Here is a 20,974-nt window from a genome sequence, read left to right as displayed (position 1 = left end):
CGCTAATGCTAAAGTTTAAAAGACACCCTGCTTTGGAGAGCTAACCATGGCCGCCGCATTCTCTAGATGCCATTATGAATAATTGGATACATGGCTACGAGTGGGCCAATCCTTGCCGAGAGGAGGTGCAGATCCTTCCACCGCTGCCTCGAGTTGGTGACGAACAGGTGGTGGACGTCAACAAATCAGAGGATGAATTTGCATCAACCACTTGCCGCGATGAAGACGACAGCTTCTTCGATGCATATGATGACGAATACTAGCTCCGCAACTACGCGAATAAACATTGATACTGAAACTTATCTCTGTTTGCGGCAATGCTAACATACAACAGCTTCTCCATCAAGTGGTTCGCGTCCGTGCAAGCTTGCCTGAATTTTTTTCTATAAAAGAACTCAAATTCGCATAACTAGTGCATGTTACTGACAATTCCTGACTTCTGTTTTAAAAGTGACTATTTCTGGTGTGCTCTATTTGTATCCCACGCAGATGTGCGCCCGAAGGACCAGCGTTACATTGTAATGGAAAGTGACTACAGTGGCACCCCCGTTCTACACTGCCGTGTAAGTATCCACAGCCGAAGACTACTGCGGTTTCTCTTGCAACTTCGTGAAAGCGCATATTATACCCAAGAGAAATGTCGGCTTCTTTACATAAAGGCCTCCTATTTTCTCTTCCCCTGCAATAACCCTGGGGTAATCTATTCATAATCAATTTCATATTATTTTCTGTGGGGTCTTCAAAGGAAGATATAAAGCCATTTCGGAGGGCTTGACAGATATTGTCACCTAAGTACAAATGGGTATACTCCGCTCTCAGCTTGTTTACTAGAGCGGTCAGGGACACAATGGATGCTCCATCAATTTCCGGATTTCTATGGTGTGGAATGGTGGAGAAGAGTACGGGAAAGGTTTGCTCAATTTCAATTTCAACTTATCTCGGACATAAATACATGCATGTAGTTATTTATGTTCACGAGGCGTCGCAAAAGGAGACTCCTATTTCCCCTGACGAGGCCACCGCCCCGGGAAAAGATCGGAAAGAAGTGAATGCAATGAAGGAAAACAGACAAGAGTGCAAAAACTCTGCACGAGAGCCGAAAAACGAACTCTTCCAATATTTGGTAAAGACAACAAGCAAGCACACTTGGTTAACTACCAGTAAGATGTCGATTACATGCGCAATGAAAACCAACCACATGCATAAAGGTTATAGCAATCAGTTACGTAGAACTTTTGTTGAGGATTAACGAATTATCAATTGCTTACGTGAACTGTGAGCCACCCAGAGGCACTCGATGTTGGAAAATTGCGGAAATGAAGTGCAGCGTGGCCGTGCGTTGGGAAATTTTAAATTTCAGGTCCAGCGGCTGGTTTCTAATGTGTTTATATATTTACTGCAAAATCATTGTGTCCGTGGGATGATAAAGGCCTGTGAGTGGCCTAAAATTTCCCCATTCTTTCTACTCAAAATATTGTCCGATATCACGCTTGGGTGCCCATCGAAATGAAGCGGGGCTTTAACTACATACGCTTCTTACTCGTCCATCGTAAAGTCGTTTTTGAAGCATTCATCGGAGGGGACAAATGTTACGCGCTTCTCTCGCAAGGCCACAAGACGTTGTTGTCACTTGTGTTACTAGTGCTTACCGCACTGATTGTCTCTCACGGCGTCGCATACGTGGCCACCCCGCTGTTTAGACGCCAGATCCAAGCATTGTGTTCAATTTTGCTTCAGCCGGCCAGCGAAGCGACTGCGGCGACTGCTTCACGGCCTCATTCAGCGCCGTGATCTGGCTCGAGTGGTGACTGAAGCGCCGTCGGTTGCGCTATTGTCACCACGAATTGGATCGGTCGGTAGCCGGAGCATGGCCGGTGGCGTTTCCGCCGGCGCCTGAAAGCCTTACGAGGCGCTTACTTGACCTTAGCTGAGCGTGAAGGACACAAGGACGCTACCAGGCATTTCCTAGATTTTTACTTGGAGTAATAAGCTTAACTTTAGAAAAGCCGTGGCCAGCACCGGAATAGAGCCCAGGGAAGCGCAGTAGTGTAACGGGACTTCACAGCTGCAGTAAACCTATGCCTCACAGAACTGTGCTGCAAGGTTCACTTAATCCTTCCTGTGCGCTTTCAATAAAATATCTGTACGGCTTTCCCTGTCGATACTCTGCTTCCAGATTGCGAGTAGGTCCCGCTGGTTATATGAATATACCCCAATAGGAGTTCATAGTTTCTGGATTTAAAGTTCCGTATTGTCTTCGAACAGGTCATGTGCCTATACTAGTTGACAATGGGCGTTTGCATTGTAAATGAGGATGACAACTGCCGTCAGGGCAGAAATGCGAAAACAAACATGCGACTTTCGAAGGAACCCTTAGCAGTAGAAATTAGCCGCATATACTCGACAAAATACCGTTTCGGAGTGGCCAGTGCGAGCGAACAGTTTTGTAGTAAGGGCGCAACGAACGGCACTGCTGGTGCTTGGATTGGCTTTTATTACCTCGTTGAAACATTTCCTCGAAGGTAACACAAACGTAAGCCTTTATGGGTTATCTGTTATCCTTCAACAGTCAATCCCTTTTTCCCATTTCGTCAGGACCGTTACTTTTGAACTCGACTTCGTTGTCAAGCGCCCCCACACGTTTCTGGCATCGCAGGGGAATAGAAAACCACCAGTGACCTATCCTCTCTGTCACTTTCTAAAAAAATGTAAGGGAAGAGAATAGAAGGAGGATTAAGATGATGCACGATATGGTCGTTTTAGGTTATGTGAAAAGATATTACAAAGTGGGGCGGGCGATATTGTCACGGTGATTATAATGGTGCTAGGAGGGGGATTTGACCATTAATTGGAGAATGTCGTCACTCGCTCACAAACAGAAAATCCTCGTGTCCAAAGGAAGCAACAATGTGAGCCCCTCTTGATGAAGCTAGTATATCGTCTTTTCAAAAACCTGCTACTTCTGCACGTAGCTTACAATGGTTTTCCTGGAACGCAACAATGGGGATCAGTCACCCTAAAGTCCTTCCTTGATCAATGAATGGTTTCGCCTGGCAGCTTGAGCCTATAGCCACGGTTGCTCGATGGAAAAGAATCATCGAGCCACCGAGCTTTAGCTATATTGCACAATACCTGTGCGTGCCCCGCCAATAATGGCGAGACGTTTTCTCTTGCAGATTAAACCCTCGCAGGCAATTAGCATCATCGGCCAGGTGGCGTGCACCCTGGCCGTCGCCGAACGAGAGCTGGAATTCGAGCACCGGAATCTGAACGAGGAGAACATCATGCTGATCCCGTCGTCCAGCAAGAACCAGCACTTCATCATCGACGGCCGCACCTGCTGCGTCAAGGGCTCCGGAATCAAGGTCACCCTCCTGGACGACAGCTTCAGCCGGATGTCATACAGTATGTCGGAGCGCAAAAAAGCCCGGTTTAGTGTTGTGGATAAACAGCGCAGCCTAACAAATACACAACAAGAAGAAAACAGGCCGGGCGAGCGTTGACTATCAAGTGAATTTTTTAATGCGCAGTACTTGACCGTCTGCTACTGTAGTTTGGCGGCTTTGTCGGCCTCGTGACCGAGCAAACGAAGGAAAGCCCGAAGACAGAAGGGAAATAGATGAGGGAAGTGTTAGGGGGAGGGCGGCATGCCTAGGCGGTGCGACAGAAGCCCAGCTCGTCGGGGGGTGGGGGTGGGGGGGGGGGCGGAGTTACACTTACATTACACTTACATTACGCTCCTTTCTCCTTCAATAAAAGAACTCTCTCCTCCACGTTGCGCGGCTGAAAGCAAACCACGCGATATTTGCGCGGGAGGTTCAAACAGGATTTACAACAACATGCTCGGCGGCGGCAACGCACTGCAATATAACAGCGAAGTTGCACGCGGAGCCGTGTGTTGGCTGATCACGCGATCAATTCCTGAGACACAGCAGATGCGCGCGGAGACCGCGAAGACTGCAGTTCACGCTGGGCACAAATTTGGCGCGCGCTGGGGAGTACAGTAATCATCAGCCATTTTTTTTCGGGAGGTCACACATTAATACAACAAGTTTTATTAGTATTGCGCATGCGGACATTTCATTTCCAAGACGCGACAAGTTCAGGTCCGAAAAGCAACAAAGGCAACACTTGGGCATACAGTCAATTTACGATCAAGAAAGGCAAGCTCTTTTAAATGCAGACCACTTCTTTGACTCACGATGTCACCCGTTCTTGGCGTCCGTAGTTGTCCGCATCGCTCGCCTCGACATGCCCGGCTGAGACGTTTCGCTATCGGCGCGATCAACATTCGATAGCGCGCCCAGGCACGTTTCAAGGACACTCTCTCCCCTCTCTCGCACTAAACGTGCGCCGAGGCTGCCAATTTTACTGCTGATGAGCGCTCTATCGTCAGCAGTTGCCACAAGTGCAACAACATAAACGTAACGCAAACTACTTAACGTCGTGCGCCCCCGGAAATGCTCTGCATTTCATCGTGCCCCTCGCGAGGGGGATGTTTCACTGCGTCGCCACGCGAACAGTTTGCCACGCTTTAGTTTCCGTTCCGTATCTCCCCGCCGCGGCCGTGGAGAGAAGGCGGCCGGCCGCGACTCTCGCCACCACGGCGCTGCGGTTGCGAGTTGCGCTAGGAAAGCGAGCGTCGTCTGCTAGCGGGGAGCGGAACGCGTTCCGCTCGGCAGAGTTTTTTTGTGTGGGCCCCAACAGGCATGCCTGACGCACCTGTCCCCAGGCCGTCTTATCTATACGCCTCGAGCGCTGCCTGTAGGGGCGCCACTGAAATCCCCCTTGCGGCCCATTTCGAAAGCAGCCGCGGCAGATTCCGGCCTGCTGCCCATTGACGCCGCTGTTGTTGCGGCACGTTCGCGACTGAGATTTACCGTTTGTATGCGTTCTAAATACATATTTATGTGGAGCAGTGTATTTACGAGAATGTAACTGTTTCTGACGCGGTCTTAGGGCCGTAGTTTGAGTCCCTCTTCTACTCCATTTGCTCCCTCTCCTCGGCTGAGGAGAAGATCCCGCCATGCTCATGCTTGGGGAAATCAATTTCGAGGTTCTCTGCCATTGAATCCTCGAGTGGAGGAAGGACTCAGAATACTAGGGTTAGTGTGGTACATTCGGTCTGTATAAGCGCCAGGCGTGCGTCACAGTCCGGAGTCATGAAACCAGCATAAGTGTGGAGCTGATTGTAATTCCAGTGCCTTGAAATTACTTAACAGTTCCCCCTTAAGGAGCGTTTCCTCATTATGGTCATGCTACGGATACACACAGCGATGTAAATAGGATTTGTGTGTGTGCGCGCTGACATAATCTAGCGGAGCACCTTTACCTGACAGCACGCCAGTTACGCAACAGCCAGTTACGCCAGACAGCAACTCAGACATTGATCACTACCCTAAACAAGCCAAAGTGGCTTAAATTTCACGAACTCTCTACGAAAGAAGTACGATAGATAATGCAAAATATACTCCTGAATCAGGACATGAGAAAAATTTAATCCTGGATCGTGTTGTGGTGAGGCCGGAAGGGGGAGGGGGGGGGGGGCTTGCAAACATTCCTTACGTTTATCCTCTGCGAGCCACGCGGTGACGGGCTTATAGAGCAATACGGGTCCCCGACAAAACTCTTCTTAGAAACAGCGTCATAGGACGCAGGGATAATGCAGAATCTAGCACAAACTGAAATCAGCGGGCCTTGTGAGATACCAAGCTCTTCGAACGCACCTTTTATCACTTGCGAACTGGCTACCCCACTATTCACAAAATGCGCCGCCGAGTTATGAGCCGTTCGTTACGTCGAAAAACAAAAGGAAAAGGAACGCGCAGCTTGTGTTTGTGATTACTAAAACGTTCATTTGTTGATTCCGCTTCGCATTTGAACGCAACGATAATTAAGCGCCCCCATCCCCCCGATGTCTAGCGAAATAGGAGTGAATTTCGCATCTAGTTGCTCTGGTGAGTCCTATCAGGTGCTTAAGTTTATACGAACGTGTTTAGCGTTTCCGATGCTACACTGCATGTTTTTTTATTCTTGTGCGAGCTATTCTGTTTCTTCCGGACTTGCAGACCATTTATTTTTCTGTGGTTTCATTACCCACCTTGGTTCTTACTATAATAAGTGAGTGCGAACATATTTAATGACTCACAGCCTTGAATATGCTAAAACTTTTCGCGTGGCTTATGTTCCCACAAAAGCACGAGTTATTGTCAGGTATTGGGTGATCACATCCCCGAAACATATTTTTCTACTACGTGCATATTCGAAACAAAGCCGCATTTGTTGACCGCGCTGAAAAACGAAACCAACCTCACACTGCGCTAATATCCCGTCTAAACGACACGACAATAGAATTCACTTGTGCCGGACGGGTTTAGAGGTGACAGTGGTGGTATAGTTCTGCCGTCGCGGACGCCAGTAAGAGCGGTCTAGAAACGCGCAGAACCGCCTTCCCAGGCAGCTCGAGCACTCTAACAAGACGCAACTGTTTTTTGAAGTGCCCTAAATATACTATTTTCTTACAGACGATCACCATAACAAGTTATTTATTTAAGGCGCCGAAACGCAAAAAGAAACGAAAGAAAACCCGAACACTGCATGAGCCCCTATCAGCTACGCAGCTCTCATCCCGTGAACGCCACGGAGAAGCGACCGCAGGCGGCGCAGCGATCACGAAGCTCGAGGCGTATATGGCCTCTGTCAGCTCTGGTTGAAGCTTTATATTAAGTGTGTGCAGCGCGACCGTTTTAATTTAAGATTAGGCGCTCATGTGTTTTCTCCTTCTTGACTATTTTTTACGCCGCGCTTTTTCTCCACAATATGAAATCCCGAACTCGCCCGACTTCCAACCCTTCACCGATTGAGGGTCAACTGAGCTGTGCTACTCGGCTTATATTTCCTACAAAACAGTGAATAAGACTCCGCAGAATAAAATCTTTTTTCAAACTGTCGCTTTCTACGAAGTTTTTTTACGGACCCATCTGCCGGGAACAAAAAGCAAGTTATCACAGCTTTTAAAAAACCACCACATCAGAATGTCGCGGGGACGGCGTTATGACGAAATGTACAGTATTTCCCTTATCGTGAACATTAGTCGTCGCAATTGTTCTTGCGAAATAATGTTGTACTTGCGATATCAGCGTTTTGGAGTGAAATGGAAGTGCCGGCTGGTTGGTGGTAAAGCGTAATCTGTACTTCACCACAAATTTGAGACTGGTAAGACAGGTTGAAGCGGCCCTTCTGGAGTAGAAGGTATTAAAAAGGAGGAGCGGCAGCAGGGAGCAAATGTTCGGCGAGAAGGCAGACTGCTTTACGCATGTTCTTGGCGGTTATATCTGTCGTCTCCGTTAACAAAACGTTCGTATGACTGTAAGCAGTAGCCCCGTTTCCTCTCTTCTCTGTTGGAGCCATATATCGCATTCTGAGACTTGTGGTAAGACCCGGCTGCGTATTCCCAAACCATATCCTGTAGGGGCCCAGGCCGACCACACCCCCTAAGCAGGGGCGCAGACAATGAGGTTAAAAAATTGCAATTTTTTAACCTCCTTGGACGCAGCACCGTGACGTCTCTACCTATATGTGCGCGACTTCATGCGAGGGGGATTTTTTCTTTTTTCCCCCTCCCCTCGTTTCGGCTGCTTTGCGGGTGGCCGATGGTTTCGCTCCGCGGGCAACTTGTGTTGTACTGTTTATATTTTTATTCCTGCTATTTCTTGTTTATACATTTGTATACTTTTTTGCGTGTGTGTGGCTTACAGCTGAGGCACGAGCTGTGACACAATGCTGGCGATTTAAAATGCCAGACACTACAGAAATATATATATGTGGTAGCTAAAAATGCGTCGCAGGAAACAGACACAAACTGCTCATCTATACCCATCAGTGGATCTCTACAAGTGACAATTTTTTGCCGCTATTTGGACTCCGAGATCAGTATCGTAAAAATAGTGCGCCAAGGAGATACCTTTTTTACTTAGTTTTATCTCTGCTGCGACTACCGTGACTTCAAGCTCACGGGCAACTAATTAGTCCCAGCGAAAAGAATATACGTATCTGAGTGAGTGTAACACTGCATTAAATGAGAGGCCATGGAGCCCTGGGGGAGCAAGGATGACGAGAAAAGGGGAAGGTCACAACTCGCACAATGAACACAGTTGCAGTCTTGGGGTCCTAATCGAAAAATGAACACATTAAAGTCAGTCAGTGGCAGCAAAACACACAGTTCACACTTAAATGTACAGTTCACACTGTGGACAATGGGGTTCACACTGAAAACAGTGCACGCTGCAGACAGTTGACATTGTATACCGAACAGGAAAGTCGGCCAGGCTGCTACACCAATTTGTAGAGTCTGTTTTCAAGGGCGTACTCGGTAATTGCTTCTAGTGCGGTGGGATCGTCACGGACCCGACTAACATGTTCCTGTTCAGTCGCAGGGGCGGGACCTAGAGTTAAAAGCTGGTGGCGATTACGGTCGAATAATGGACAGAGCCAAATTAAGTGGTAACGATTTGGTGTGCCTTCCCGATTACAGGGGGGGCATCAGCGCCATTGGGATCCTGCTGGAGCTGTCTATTATAAATAACGTATCTTATGCAGCAAAATTTCTGTGTGCATGAGGCACAAATTGTTAAAATAACTAATCGACATTGGCAACAGCGTGAGTGGTAGCACGCATGATTACTGATATCAAACTCGGCCTGGTGGCTTCAGTGAAGAGACTGTGGTCAATAGCCCTGTACAGAAGACATATATCAAACTCCTCGAGTACTTCAGTTGCTGTACAATCCAACTATTACTTAGCCCTTGGTTGGTATATATTTTCGATATTGTTTCCCTAAATTGTTATGACCAGCAGTGTATATTATGCAGAATTCATGACCGAGTGTAAAACGTGTACGTTTGAGCTGGTGTCTTTCTTATCAATGTATCACCCTTGCAAGAACGATTCACACCTTCCATTGCTGTTAACAAAATGTCAATGTTTTCCTTAGTGGCACTGTTCCTGACAAAGAATAATGCAATGAAGTTCATGTTAACGAAATTCAATGTAATAGTGCTTATGAAAGTGCCAAAATGTAGCAGCTCATGCAGCTGTAATATTCCGCAAGAGAAGGACAGTTTGTAAATGTAGTCATGGGTAATTGGCTGCCTTTCTTGTAATTCTTACCTGCAGCACCGAATCGTGTTTTGAGCTGTGTATATAGTGAAAGAGCACCCAACTCAATTGTATACCCTTCTGTGTGCTGTAGAATGAGCTTTCAATGAGGGTGTTTGGTTTCCGGACCGTGTATAATGAGATCAGGGGCTCAGGTACAAAAGGTTAGCTTCTACCACATGTGCGTCAGCTTCCCCAGCGCCGCAGGCCAGCCCCGCCCACGGAGCGAAACCATCGGCCGCCTGCCAAGCAGTCGAAACGAGGGGAGGGGGGAAAAAGCAGAAATCCACCTCGCATGAATTCGCGCACATATAGGTAGAGATGTCACGGTGCTGCGTCCAAGGAGGTTAAAAAATTGCAACTTTTTTAATCTCTTTGGCTGCGCCCCTGCTTAGGGGGTGTGGTCGGCCTGGGCCCCTACGGGATATGGTTTGGGAATACGCGACCCGGCTCCTCAAGAACATACACACCAGTTGCATGAGCTTGATTCGCCAAAACCTGAGCTGTTACTAACACCAATGGTTCCTTTTGAGTTCCAGCCCATAACCTAAGGAAACTAGAGGCCATGTGGAGGGTTCTCGCTCAGGTCTATTTTTGTGGTAACAAGGAAGTCACAGTGCGGAATTACGATGATGTTGATGATCATGATGAATTTAAGGGCCTTCTTTTAAGTAGCAAATTTTTATCTTTCCAGACGACCAAATCATTTTGCGCATGAGGAACTACAACTGTGTGTACAAGGAGAAGACTGCCATCTACCTCACTATGGAGCGGATTATCAAGTAAGAAAACCTCACGCAACGAGATTGTAGCCCGGTTGCCTACGGAAAAACGTGAATCTTTGCGAGGGTTTTCTCTTTTGAAACCACGACTGCTAGGGGAGAAGATTTTCTGTAATTTGATGCTTTCTTCTATAAGGTCTTTCTGCTGGTTCGTGCCGTTGTTGAGCACCATTTATTGTACCCATACGTAAATTTCCCGCATGGCAACAGTTTAAACTGCTCATTTTGGCGTTCTCCTCGGAGGCACGTGAACAATGAAATTGGTGAAGCAATAACGCTATTTCCTGGCTCGTGTGTCTTTAAGCAGCCCGTTATGAGGGAACAGTCTACCAGCTGGCCTAAACTTAATCTTTCTTAGTTCTCCTTCAACAGTTTTCAAGGTGCCCTTCCCCGCACACCAAAAAGGCACAGTTAGCCATCATATGGGCATCATTCTATAATAAGGATTTTCTATGCTCATTTTTCTCTATTTTAATGCCCCAAAATATGAGCACGAGAAACTAATTGGTCTCTTTGTGCCCGTTAGTAATAAAGTGAAGGATTCTTAATACCAGCCAAAAAAGGCACGTACCAAGAAAGAAGCAGACTGAACGATAGCTAGAATTCAACTGAAAATTTGAATCAGCATCAACCAGCGCAGCTTTCAGCATTAAGTGAAGTTATCTTCCAGCTCGACGTAGCGGAGTGCTGGTACCAGACCCACACAGGAAGGAAGTAACACGCATGTGCATCTGCGTGTCGTTCTCGTTATGTGTTCGATTTTGGAGTGCCATAATGTTGCCGTCATGCACCATGCACCGTATTTTAATAGGAATCAATAAAATGGTTCCGCATAGTTTTCAAAGTTTGTCAATCACGCTCCGTTCATCCTTCCGGCACGCTGCAGTAAAATAAAATAAAAAACTGACCAGCCTAAACTGAAGTGATGTGGCGGCAACGGGGTCTTACAAGCACCGCATATTTGCACCGTGTGAAGACATCTCATAGCATCAATTTTGAAGCAGTAACTATGTAGTGTCTGTTCGATTGGTGCCTTAGGGGTCTAACAGTTTTACGGCCCGCTTATCAGCGAAATTTCAATATCGGCGCGAATCGGTTTGTGTATGTTCCGGCCATCACAGAGAGGCGGTTTGTTGTCATATGTCCACCAACCGCATGCCGCACGAAAATGGAGCTAATTTTTCGCCAAAAACCCTAGAAACTTTTGGGGGGACTTTTAAGCTCCGAGCAGCATGAGGATCTTGATTGGGGAGCGTTCCAGCTGTTTTAGCATACTTCTATAAAATATTTTGGGCATCATCCGGCACAGAGGGAATGACATACGGGGAACGTCAGCCTGAGACAGCACGCTCGAACGCCAGATCGAGCATGTCCCGATTAGGGGGGATAGTGGGCAAGACCGGCTAAGCATTTTTTATTATAGTGCGAAAATATGATAACGTTCTTTGGAAACATAACCACAAAGTGGTATCCTCCGATTTGCACCGGAATTCATTTAAAAATTGCGCCAAACGTGCCTCCATGTGGCCCCGCCTGGTCACTGCAAGTTTTGTGTGTGCACAGTGGTGTGTACTTTATTTTTCATTAAAAATGAGTAAACGGTGCTTACTTTTAAAATTACTTACAAATATAGCGCTCACTTAGCTGAATGTTTCTTCAGTTTTGAAAATGCTGCAATGGCGCTGGGTTAGTTGAAATAGCGTTGCGCATGCATTGCGAACCTTTTTTTTTACGCCTGGTCGGTCGTTTATCATTCTGTTTGCGCACATCTAATTGGTTTCTTTATTGACAGATTAGTGCCATCTTTCACGCGTAAAGTGCACTGTACTAGTTGTATGGCCTCGCTTTTCTCAGAATCCTTGCAAGAAGCGACAATTTGAAAAAAAAAATGAAACAAAACTTTGAAGTGGTATTTCTCGAAACAGCATTTCCCCTGAAGGTTTCCTCTTGAAAAATTCGAGTTTCTGAAATAGTTTTTGGGAGTTCTTTATCAATGGTATTTACACTTTCTTAACCAGAATAAACGCGTTCTCATAAAAAATCGTTTTTTTTTTCGCACTGTTTTGCTTTAAATGACTAAAATTTGTGTTCGTGCTAGGTAAATGTTTTTTTACAAATCAACGGTTGTTGCCACCATTATTATTCTGGTTCAGAAGAAACCCTGAGGCATTTAACACAAATAGAAAAAGTTTGGGCTCTGTACCTCTGAAAAACATTTCCGAAAATGTTTATGAAGTCTTGAATTTAGTGCATATTTTAGTATCAAATTTTCCACACCGTTAGTAAATATAGATTATACGCATCTTCTAAAGTTTTAATTTGTGTACTCAAAAAGCAGCGAAGTTAGACGCAGACGTAGTTAGACGCCTACGTCCGCTATCTCTTCCCTCTGAAGTTTTAATGTTTTAGTTTAAGGGGAAAGTTACTCTGAACAAGCGTCACTTCACTGACATGGCCACGTCCTTCGCTGTATTCTGCGGACCAGCACAGATAAAAATTGCCTCATAAGGGAGCAACAAACATCTACAGAGTGCTGGCTTAAAAACTGCAGGTTAGGGGACAGGGGCTGACACAAATGATGGCGAACGTGATGTCATAACTTGCAGTGTCCCATCAGCAAACAACACCGATGAGGCATTTGCAGCTTTCGAGGAAGCGCTAATCCCAGAGCGAAGCCAACAATTTCAGAACAAGCAGATATGTTACGTTCGTGTGCGAGTGCGCCCGTTCTCACCCTAATCAGACCTGAACGCCATCATCAGGAATGGAGCACTGTCTGTGAAAAGATACCTGAATAGGAGGATAAGGAAGCTGCAACACAACGGGCACAAAGGCAGCCCACAGTAGTAGGAAAGGCGGCTGATCGAAATCTTTAACAGAGGGCGTTGCGCTGTTCCTGTAAGTTTTGTCACAACAGGACGTTCCGCCCTAGATAATGGGCGGGCTTTTTGGCAAAACCAACTTTGTAGCAAAAGCTAACTTCCAGCGAAGTAGGCCGTGCCCGCTTGTGCAAATTCTTACGGAACGTACATGCGTATGTCCGCGCGTTCATAGCAGTCATCGCCAAGTTGTTTTGACACCAAATAGTCCTGGCAAGGTAGCCACACCAGAGCATTCTAAGCACGCTGCAGGGTCGCTAGTCAAACTTGTGCCAACTATTCGGGAAGTGAGCGAGCATTTACCCTCTAAGCCACGGAAACGGAATAACTATTCGGGAAGGGGTTGATAAAAATCTTCAGCAGCAGAGCTGTCTTGACAACCGTACGTAAGTACGAAAGCTGAAGTGCTACCACCACCACCACCCGCCACGGTGGCTAAGTAGCTAAGGCATTGCGCTGCTCAGCACGAGGTCGTGGGTTCGATTCCCGGCTGCGTCGGCGGCCGCTTTCTGATGGAGGCGAAAAGCAAAAACGCTTATGGGTAGGAGATTTGCGCGCACGTTAAAGATCCCGAGGTGTGGAGAATTAATCCGGAGCCTTCCTTTACTGCGCGCCTCATCGCCTGCGTTGCGTGGCCGAGCGTTAAACCCTACAATCAATCAATCAATCAATCAATCAATCAATCAATCAATCAATCAATCAATCAATCAATCAATCAATCAATCAATCAATCAATCAATCAATCAATCAATCAATCAATCAATCAATCAATCAATCAATCAATCAATCAATCAATCAATCAATCAAGTGGTATCACCAGCAATATCATTACAGCAAATAGAGTCCCTTACGCTTACGACACCCCGTCGACTTCTGCTGACGGCAGCCTCCGTGACACCAGCGGTTAACGGTACAGCCACAGTGTGTATAAAATTTTATTTACACTCTACCTCCAACCACGGTGACTCAGTGGCTGAGGCGGTGTGCTGCTGATTCCAAGGACGTGGGTTCGATACCTACAGGGGCACCCATATTTATGTTGCAGGCGGAAAGTAAGTTTATCTGCCGCCGATTGATCAATTTATTTCGGAGCGCCCCACTAGGGCGTGCCTCATAGCCCGGGTGTAGCGTTGGGACGTAAAACACTCGTTATTTTTAAAATACATGCTACACAGCCCGAACCTAAGTAAAAACAATAGTTTTGGGTGCTTCAACAGCGAAGTAAGCAAACGCTACAGAGTTTGGTTTGCTATTCATACGTTATTCCCAAAAATTGCGCTCTTTTCTGTTTTTTTTTTTTTTTTTTTTGCAGTTTCGGTCCTATTCAAATGGTGTTGCGTATGTGGACCCCAAGATGACTTTTACGGCTACCTAATTTCGAGTCAATCAGCTTGAATAATCCGAAAATGGTGTTGATTTTACCTGTCTAAGCCAGCGTTGGCGCAGAGTGACGTCACACCTACCCCGCTTATACTTACGATTAGAAGACCTCCACAAAACCCCACCATATCGACCTACGCGTGCAGGGACCGCTGGCACGTGTTCCACCCGGAGACGAACGCGCTGTGGCTGGCGTACCTGTGCGGGCACCTGAGCGACTACCTGACGGTGCCCAACCCGACGGGGGAGTGGCAGCGCAAGCTCGAGCTGCTGGCGCTCATGCAGCGAGACCTGCAGCGCTTCCGCTCAGCCGACGAGTTTGTCTGGCATTACATCACAAAGATAGGCCACGGTAAGCTATAACCAAGAAATTCATTGCCCTTCCACTCTGTGGAGAAGGATGGCCGGTGATGCTGGACGGAGTCTAAGGAGCGCACGAGACAAAACAAAAGTGTTGGCAATTTACGAGTGACGTGAATGGAACTTGGAACGACTACAGTTTTATTCGGCCGCAGAAACACGGGCTGTCTGCTTTCCTTCCACGTCGTAGGCAACTTACTTTCTGTGTAGCATGCGGAATCGATTCTTGACCAAGTAGGACGCTACTCAGGTCGCGTCGGGTGGGGAGATTTCCACATTGTAACACCAACTGGAATATCGCCGGCCATGTTCATTGTGACCTTTTCGCAGAGTAATGGCGGAAATATATATTCGTGAGTCCGGTCCCCAACAAAATGAATCCGAAGCTTCATCTCGAGCGGAGGACTGCGCGAAGCCAAGCGTATACGAACGCATGTAGAGCAATCACTGGGATGTACCATACACCGAGACGGATTTCCTGTACTTCACTTTATACTTTGGTGTGATATACAATAGTGTATTTTATTATACATTACTCTTATTGTTCTTTATTTTCTGGTGGTGTACAGGTTGCTTATGTTTGTTATTACTCACACACCAGATTTTTCAGCTTGTAAATTTTGCTTATGCATTGTACTGTACCAAAGGAGGCTGGGGCCTCTGTCACGCTTGAGGAGCCTTTAGTCCCGCCCTTCCTATTCATAGTCTTGATGAAACAAAATCTTCGAATCTTTGGTTGCACTGGCTACACCTTGGGGCAGTCTAATTTCATGCGCGTCAATCCGGACAACCTCGGCTAGGGACGCCGAAGAGCTCGCCATTGCCTTAGGCCTCACTTATTCTTTCAGCGAAGTCATACACACTTACAGGCAGCCTGCCGAAGTTTTCTGTCGGGGAGGCTGCCCCAACAATACTCCGGGTTCTTCAACGCTACCAACCTATTTGCGGAGATGTCAATATGTGTACGCCTGAACATTTCTGTGTAGAACATAACAGCTTTACCCACGGACAGGGTCACGAACTCACCCACCGTGCCCCACAAATCCCTGCAGCCCCCACACCCCTTCTTACCTATCACGCCATTACCCAATTTTTGCGGGCCACCAGGCAAAAACTCAGCAAAAATTAGGAAATCATAGTCCGACAATTTCAAAGTGGAACACGCGTACACCCAGTCTAAATGCATTTATTTTTACCAACACCGTGCACTGCTGAATGCAAATTTGGTCCACAGCTAGGTGCCCTCCCACACATAGTTATGGAATGCGGTAAGAACCCAGCCCTCCACCCCTCTTTACTTAGTTCGCGCTAAGAACCCAGCCCTACCACCCCTCTTTACTGAGTTCTTGGATGAGTTGTGGGAGACACTGTTGACCAGCAGTCGACTGGAGAACGAGGCCCTTCCTTTGACCCAGGGTGAAGACGGCTAGGGAAACTCATGGATTCCCGTACTAGGGTTTCACTACCACTGTTGGGCGCCTTTAAACTGTTTTAACCCCCCTCCCCTCTTCCCCCCCGCGTGCATGCATAACCAGCAATCGGTGACGTGCGGGTGATTACATCTGAAAGACACCAGTAAATGGCCGCTGCGGAAGCCGTTCAGTCTAAACGAGAAAACACGCGACAAGTCGTCCCATCAGGAGCCCTTGAAGAAGGAATCACAATACGCTAGCTCTTGGATGCGAGAAATTTCCGGTCCACGCCGATTTATCAATGCACACTGTATGTGAAAAGAGAGCATATACAGCTTCCTTGTAAAACCTTTATGTAGTGACGCTACAATAAACAGACACCGCCCGTCCACTGTATGGGACACACACTTCACTGAACTATGTGCAGCTGAGTAGAGAACTGGGGCTGTTGCCTCACTATTTGCTTCAACGAAACCTTAGGGGTAGTTCTACCACTCTCAAATTCAGACGATCATTCTGGATAAATAAGCAATGTGCACAGGCATCTTTTCTGATAGGGAGGTTATCTGAAATAGAAGGCGAGCTCTTTTTCTCTTGTACCATTAATTTTGGGAAAGTGAGCCGAAAATCTGCTCGAAAGCCGCCTACTCTACCTACTGGTTCGTCAGCGCAATTTACATGTGCGCCCTAGGTGGCGGGAGCATGTTAATTTGACAGTTGACTCCCGTACATGTAATATCTGTGTTTGCAAGGTGCCAATTGGAAGATTACAAAGTGGCGCTCCATGAGCGCGTTTAAAGAGCGAGTTCGGCGCGATGCATAATTGCTCCCACTCATCCGTCTCTATATATTAAGGCATATGAAAATAAAAATATTAGGTGCTATTTCAGTCCGTGGAGGTAGATGTATATAAAACACTACACAAACATTGTTAGATTATGTACATACACATTTTCGCATCTGGCCGTGACTGCGACTTTGTGATTAGACCTAATGAAACTTCGAAGGAATATTGTTATGTACTAGAAGGCAAATAGGGCTGTTCGTTTTCATCTTGCTGGAGCAAATGCATTGACAGCAAAATGGTGTTGCACAGCTTTTACAATTTCGCTGTGCCGTATTCATAAAAAGTAAATGGATCTAAGTGTAATGATGGTCAGCTTTGCTGCCAATTGTTATGAAAAGTTTTCGCGAATTGTTTTGATCAAATGATAGCAACGGCGGTTTTCTTCTAAGAATTTGCAATAAAGTAGGCTCAGACGCAAAGTGGCATGTGCTACCACAGCCAAAATTTCCAAAACACAAGCCATAAGAAGCTTTTATTTAAAATCCCTGCTACGTCACGAATTCTCCGTGCAGTTAACAATGTTCGCGTGATAAGCCTTCTCTCGTAGACTAGTGACGCGGAAGACTAAGGCAAAGCAAACTCAGCCACGTTCGGCTTTTCTTCTAAACCACGCATTTGCCACTAGTGTATGCATTCTTGAGAAGGAAGGCGATTCCATTCTATACTGTGGTAGAACTTAAGAAAGACAACTGTACTTACTCCTTCACCCCGTCACCGTCGTCAGCTGTTCTTTCGCTCAACGCTAACGGAAGTAGTTGGAGTGGGTTAATGTGAGTAATTCGAGTTTGTTAATGCGAGTACCACCTCGCTATAACGAAGTAGTATGGGGAAAGTAAATGAGTTCGTTGTAACCAAGATTTATTATAACAGTAGAGGTAAAAATCGTCTATAGCAAATTGACAATCTGTCTCGCGCAGTAATTCTTTACATAAAAATGCATTTTTGAGGCTTCCAACCCCCTATACAAAGCTAACCCTTACCTTTCTGCTTGTTCCATTTCGAGCTCAGTGAACCGGAACATTAGTATACGTGAACTTACACCAGAAGAGAGTTACTTTCAAAACAGGACTGCGTCCTCATTTATTTGATGAAGGATGTGATCTTCGTCTGGTGGATACGCACAGCACTGAGCTGGATGAAGTTTTCCACAGTGCCCACCAACAGAAGGGCCTGTGTAATTCTGCAGTTTAGGACTATGGTAGATTTTTCCAATTAGCTTCTCAGCCTCCTGGTCAAATGTTTGTTTGTTATATCCGATATCGCGCGCTCTCACGGTTTCAGTTTCTTATTCAAGAATGGCACTGAAATAAACTGTGACCAACCAAAGTATGTATTTAGTTCGCTATAGCCGATACTTCCCTATATTGCCGCGAACCAGGTATGGCTTTGTTTATTTATTCTCTGTTTTTACTGCCGGGCCACGCCCGGCTGTGTTATCTGCGTTCCAAACGAAGCGCGTCTTACATTCTTTACTTTTATGCCGCACGGGCTATCACATTCAGATAAGCAGACTGTTTCACCCTAACGTCACTAGCCCAGAATAATCTTCTGTGATCTACAAAGTTCTGGATGTGAATCGACGGTTCCAGAAACACTTGTGCCGAAAGATAAAAGCCTGCAGAGCAAACGCCGCGGCATTCGAATCGTCGATGCTCGACTTCGCATGTCACTTCGTTGACTGCTGCTTCGCCGCCTGTATTCTTTGAGTTGTTAGGGGAGCACACGTTTGCTCCGATAAACGTGTTTCCATTGAAGACAACCGCGTCGTCTTTGGCCACGTGACAATATCAGAGTACGTTACAACAATGTTCAACTGTATTTGGGGGCGCCGCATGAGTCATTTTCGTTATTGTTTTGACTGAATTAGCGACAACAAACTACGTCAGGAAAAGCTGTGGATGCCACGCGTAAGCTTAATATCCTTGCCAAGCATGTGCGCGCGCATCGGTGTCGTGGCGCCGTCACTTCGGTGGAGTGATACACTACACGAGCTATAGCCGTTGTTAGCTTGTACCCAAGTATAGTTGGGACTAATCCCAATTTGGATCGTTTGGTCGAAACATGCACTCACACTGCTTCATTTTTCTCGCTCTCTTTGCCCCTTTCAACTCCACAGTTCACAGTGGCGCCGACTACCACCCGCATCACTGGGGCGAGGAGGACCGGTCGACGGGCTCATCCATTTACACAACCCTCATGAACTTCCTGCACTGGCGTAGCCGTGGCCACAAAAGCAAGGGCAGCACGCCGTCTCCAGCAGGTCCGTCCCCGAGGCCAGGACCCTCCAGAGGCGGAGACGCGTCGCCTGCGGGGGGACATGCCTAAAGGGGGACAACTGAACACGCAGCGCATCTCACCACTGCTGATGCTGTGTTGTGTCCCCCGTTCGCCGACGTTGACGGTCCAGGCGACCGTGTTCGCTGAAGAACTCACAACACTATGTTGTCCTTCTTTTTCTATCCGAGCGAAAATAGTGATATAATGATGCGTACAATAAATGCATATTCTGGGAAACAACTGCTATGTCTTGTTTCAATTCAAAGCAGTGGCTTGTTGTGTTTCTTTACAGCTTGAGAGAACCAAAAAACGTGGTGAGCTTGCTCAAAGGTTGGTATTTGAAAACTGCTTTTTTACAGCATCGATGTTGATTGGTTCCATTGTCAAAACGGTGAGTCTCCTGCCCAATTAATTTTTAAAGTGGGCGTTACTCAATTGCGCAGATGTCTCTGCTTTGTTGACTTGCTGAAGGGGTACAAAAGGACCGCCGAGCTAGTTTGGAAACGAAATAGATGCCATTAATTCTTTCACATCGTCTAGCTTCTGCAGCCGGTGTGTTGCATTATATCTAAAACTGTACGAAATACGTCTCGATGTTATAGTGGCCGCTTTCACGCTACTTGCGGTGGTTATATGCGAAAAGAGTCGGCTCAAAAATAGCCCCCTGAGATCGATCAACGTTAATTAGGAACGATACGTGAAGTAGGAAATGGTTTAGTCATTTGTGTATTTATTGTTATGAAATTGACAATTCATGATGGGATGATTGAATGAAGGCAATATTCACCTTACTTGTCATAGTTCCAAACTACTGTGGTGCATGCAGAAGCGGTGAGCTAGTATACTTACTGCAATGTATGCCCAAGAAACCAAACAAAACACCTTTGGATACTCCACAAAACGTCGAAAGTGCAAAGGCTGCGATGAAATTTTTACAGCGAAAATGTTTACAAAATCGAAACTTTTCGCGTCCGAAGTTAAAAATACGACGAAATTGCCGAGCGCCCGCACGTGACCACAGGCATTGCGGAAATCGCCTGGCAGTTAACAAAGCCAAGAAAATACCTACCGCTCGTATGTGCGTGCCTCGCGATGACCACCCAGCGACCCCGGTGCACGTTCACGAAGCCAATCATACTAACTCATGGAGTGTGGCCAAGATTGCGAAGAAGAAAAAAAAACTCGGGCGTTCGCCGTAATGGGCGTAACACTTGCTCGGAAGACTTGCTCCGCCATCGGTTTCCGCCCAGCGCTTTCAAGTGGCTTCTGTATCTTACCCGTTGCGGCTGCGCTCTCTCATGCCGCCACGGTGGCGCTAGCACCCAGGCTGTTCGGGATAAAACCGGCGGGTTTGAATGGTACTGCGCAAATATTGGTAGGAAACGTGGCATACCAGGCAACAAACTCAACATAATAAAACCTCACATAGAAAAATACACAGCACAAGAAAAACAAAGATTTACCTCAGTCTCAATTTTCCGCCTTGTTGTGAGTTCACCTCGCACACGTGACAAACTCACACCTTCTGAATGGTACGCAACCGCCCATGCGTGACGTGGGCAGGGAAGGGCTTTTTATGCTGCACAGTTTTATCCACTGTGAGGTGTTAAATCCTGCTGGGCGCTGCCACTTGGAGGAGCTGCATACCTGCAAAAAACCTATCGTACCCTTCATTGTTTCCAACGGATCAACTAATGTTCTGTAAGCAAACCAATTTTTACCTGCCTTAATTGAGCATTGCAAGTCACCTAAGGCGATCTCGGGAGCGAGTGTGGCTCTAGAAATTCTCTGGCATGTGCTAGGACTCTCACAGTCTTTTCTTAAACAAACACCTTACCCGGCGCCTTGTAGTCTCGCATCATCATTTGCACTTAACATTG

The 20,974-nt window shown here is 46.7% G+C and overlaps 1 protein-coding gene across 7 annotated transcripts in view; it reads left to right on the top strand.

The window, feature by feature from the left end:
- LOC144146937 (uncharacterized) overlaps positions 1-19,334 on the top strand; it is a 60,872-nt gene extending 41,538 nt beyond the window's left edge. For all 7 annotated transcript variants that reach the window (XM_077678897.1, XM_077678898.1, XM_077678899.1 and 4 more), the window contains 5 exons: positions 490-563; positions 3,177-3,405; positions 9,852-9,939; positions 14,345-14,550; positions 18,934-19,334. In XM_077678897.1, the coding sequence (XP_077535023.1) occupies positions 490-563; positions 3,177-3,405; positions 9,852-9,939; positions 14,345-14,550; positions 18,934-19,142 (806 nt within the window). In that variant the 3' untranslated portion in view covers positions 19,143-19,334. The remainder of the gene's footprint in view (positions 1-489; positions 564-3,176; positions 3,406-9,851; positions 9,940-14,344; positions 14,551-18,933) is intronic.
- The last annotated feature ends 1,640 nt before the right edge of the window (positions 19,335-20,974 follow it).

The sequence above is a fragment of the Haemaphysalis longicornis genome, unplaced genomic scaffold, assembly GCF_048455015.1.
Source record: "Haemaphysalis longicornis isolate Haplotype H1 unplaced genomic scaffold, Haemaphysalis longicornis Haplotype H1 scaffold_7, whole genome shotgun sequence".
Classification (NCBI taxonomy): domain Eukaryota; kingdom Metazoa; phylum Arthropoda; class Arachnida; order Ixodida; family Ixodidae; genus Haemaphysalis; species Haemaphysalis longicornis.
The sequence above is the reverse complement of the archived record's forward strand: the minus strand, read 5'-3'. Positions and strand labels throughout refer to the sequence as shown.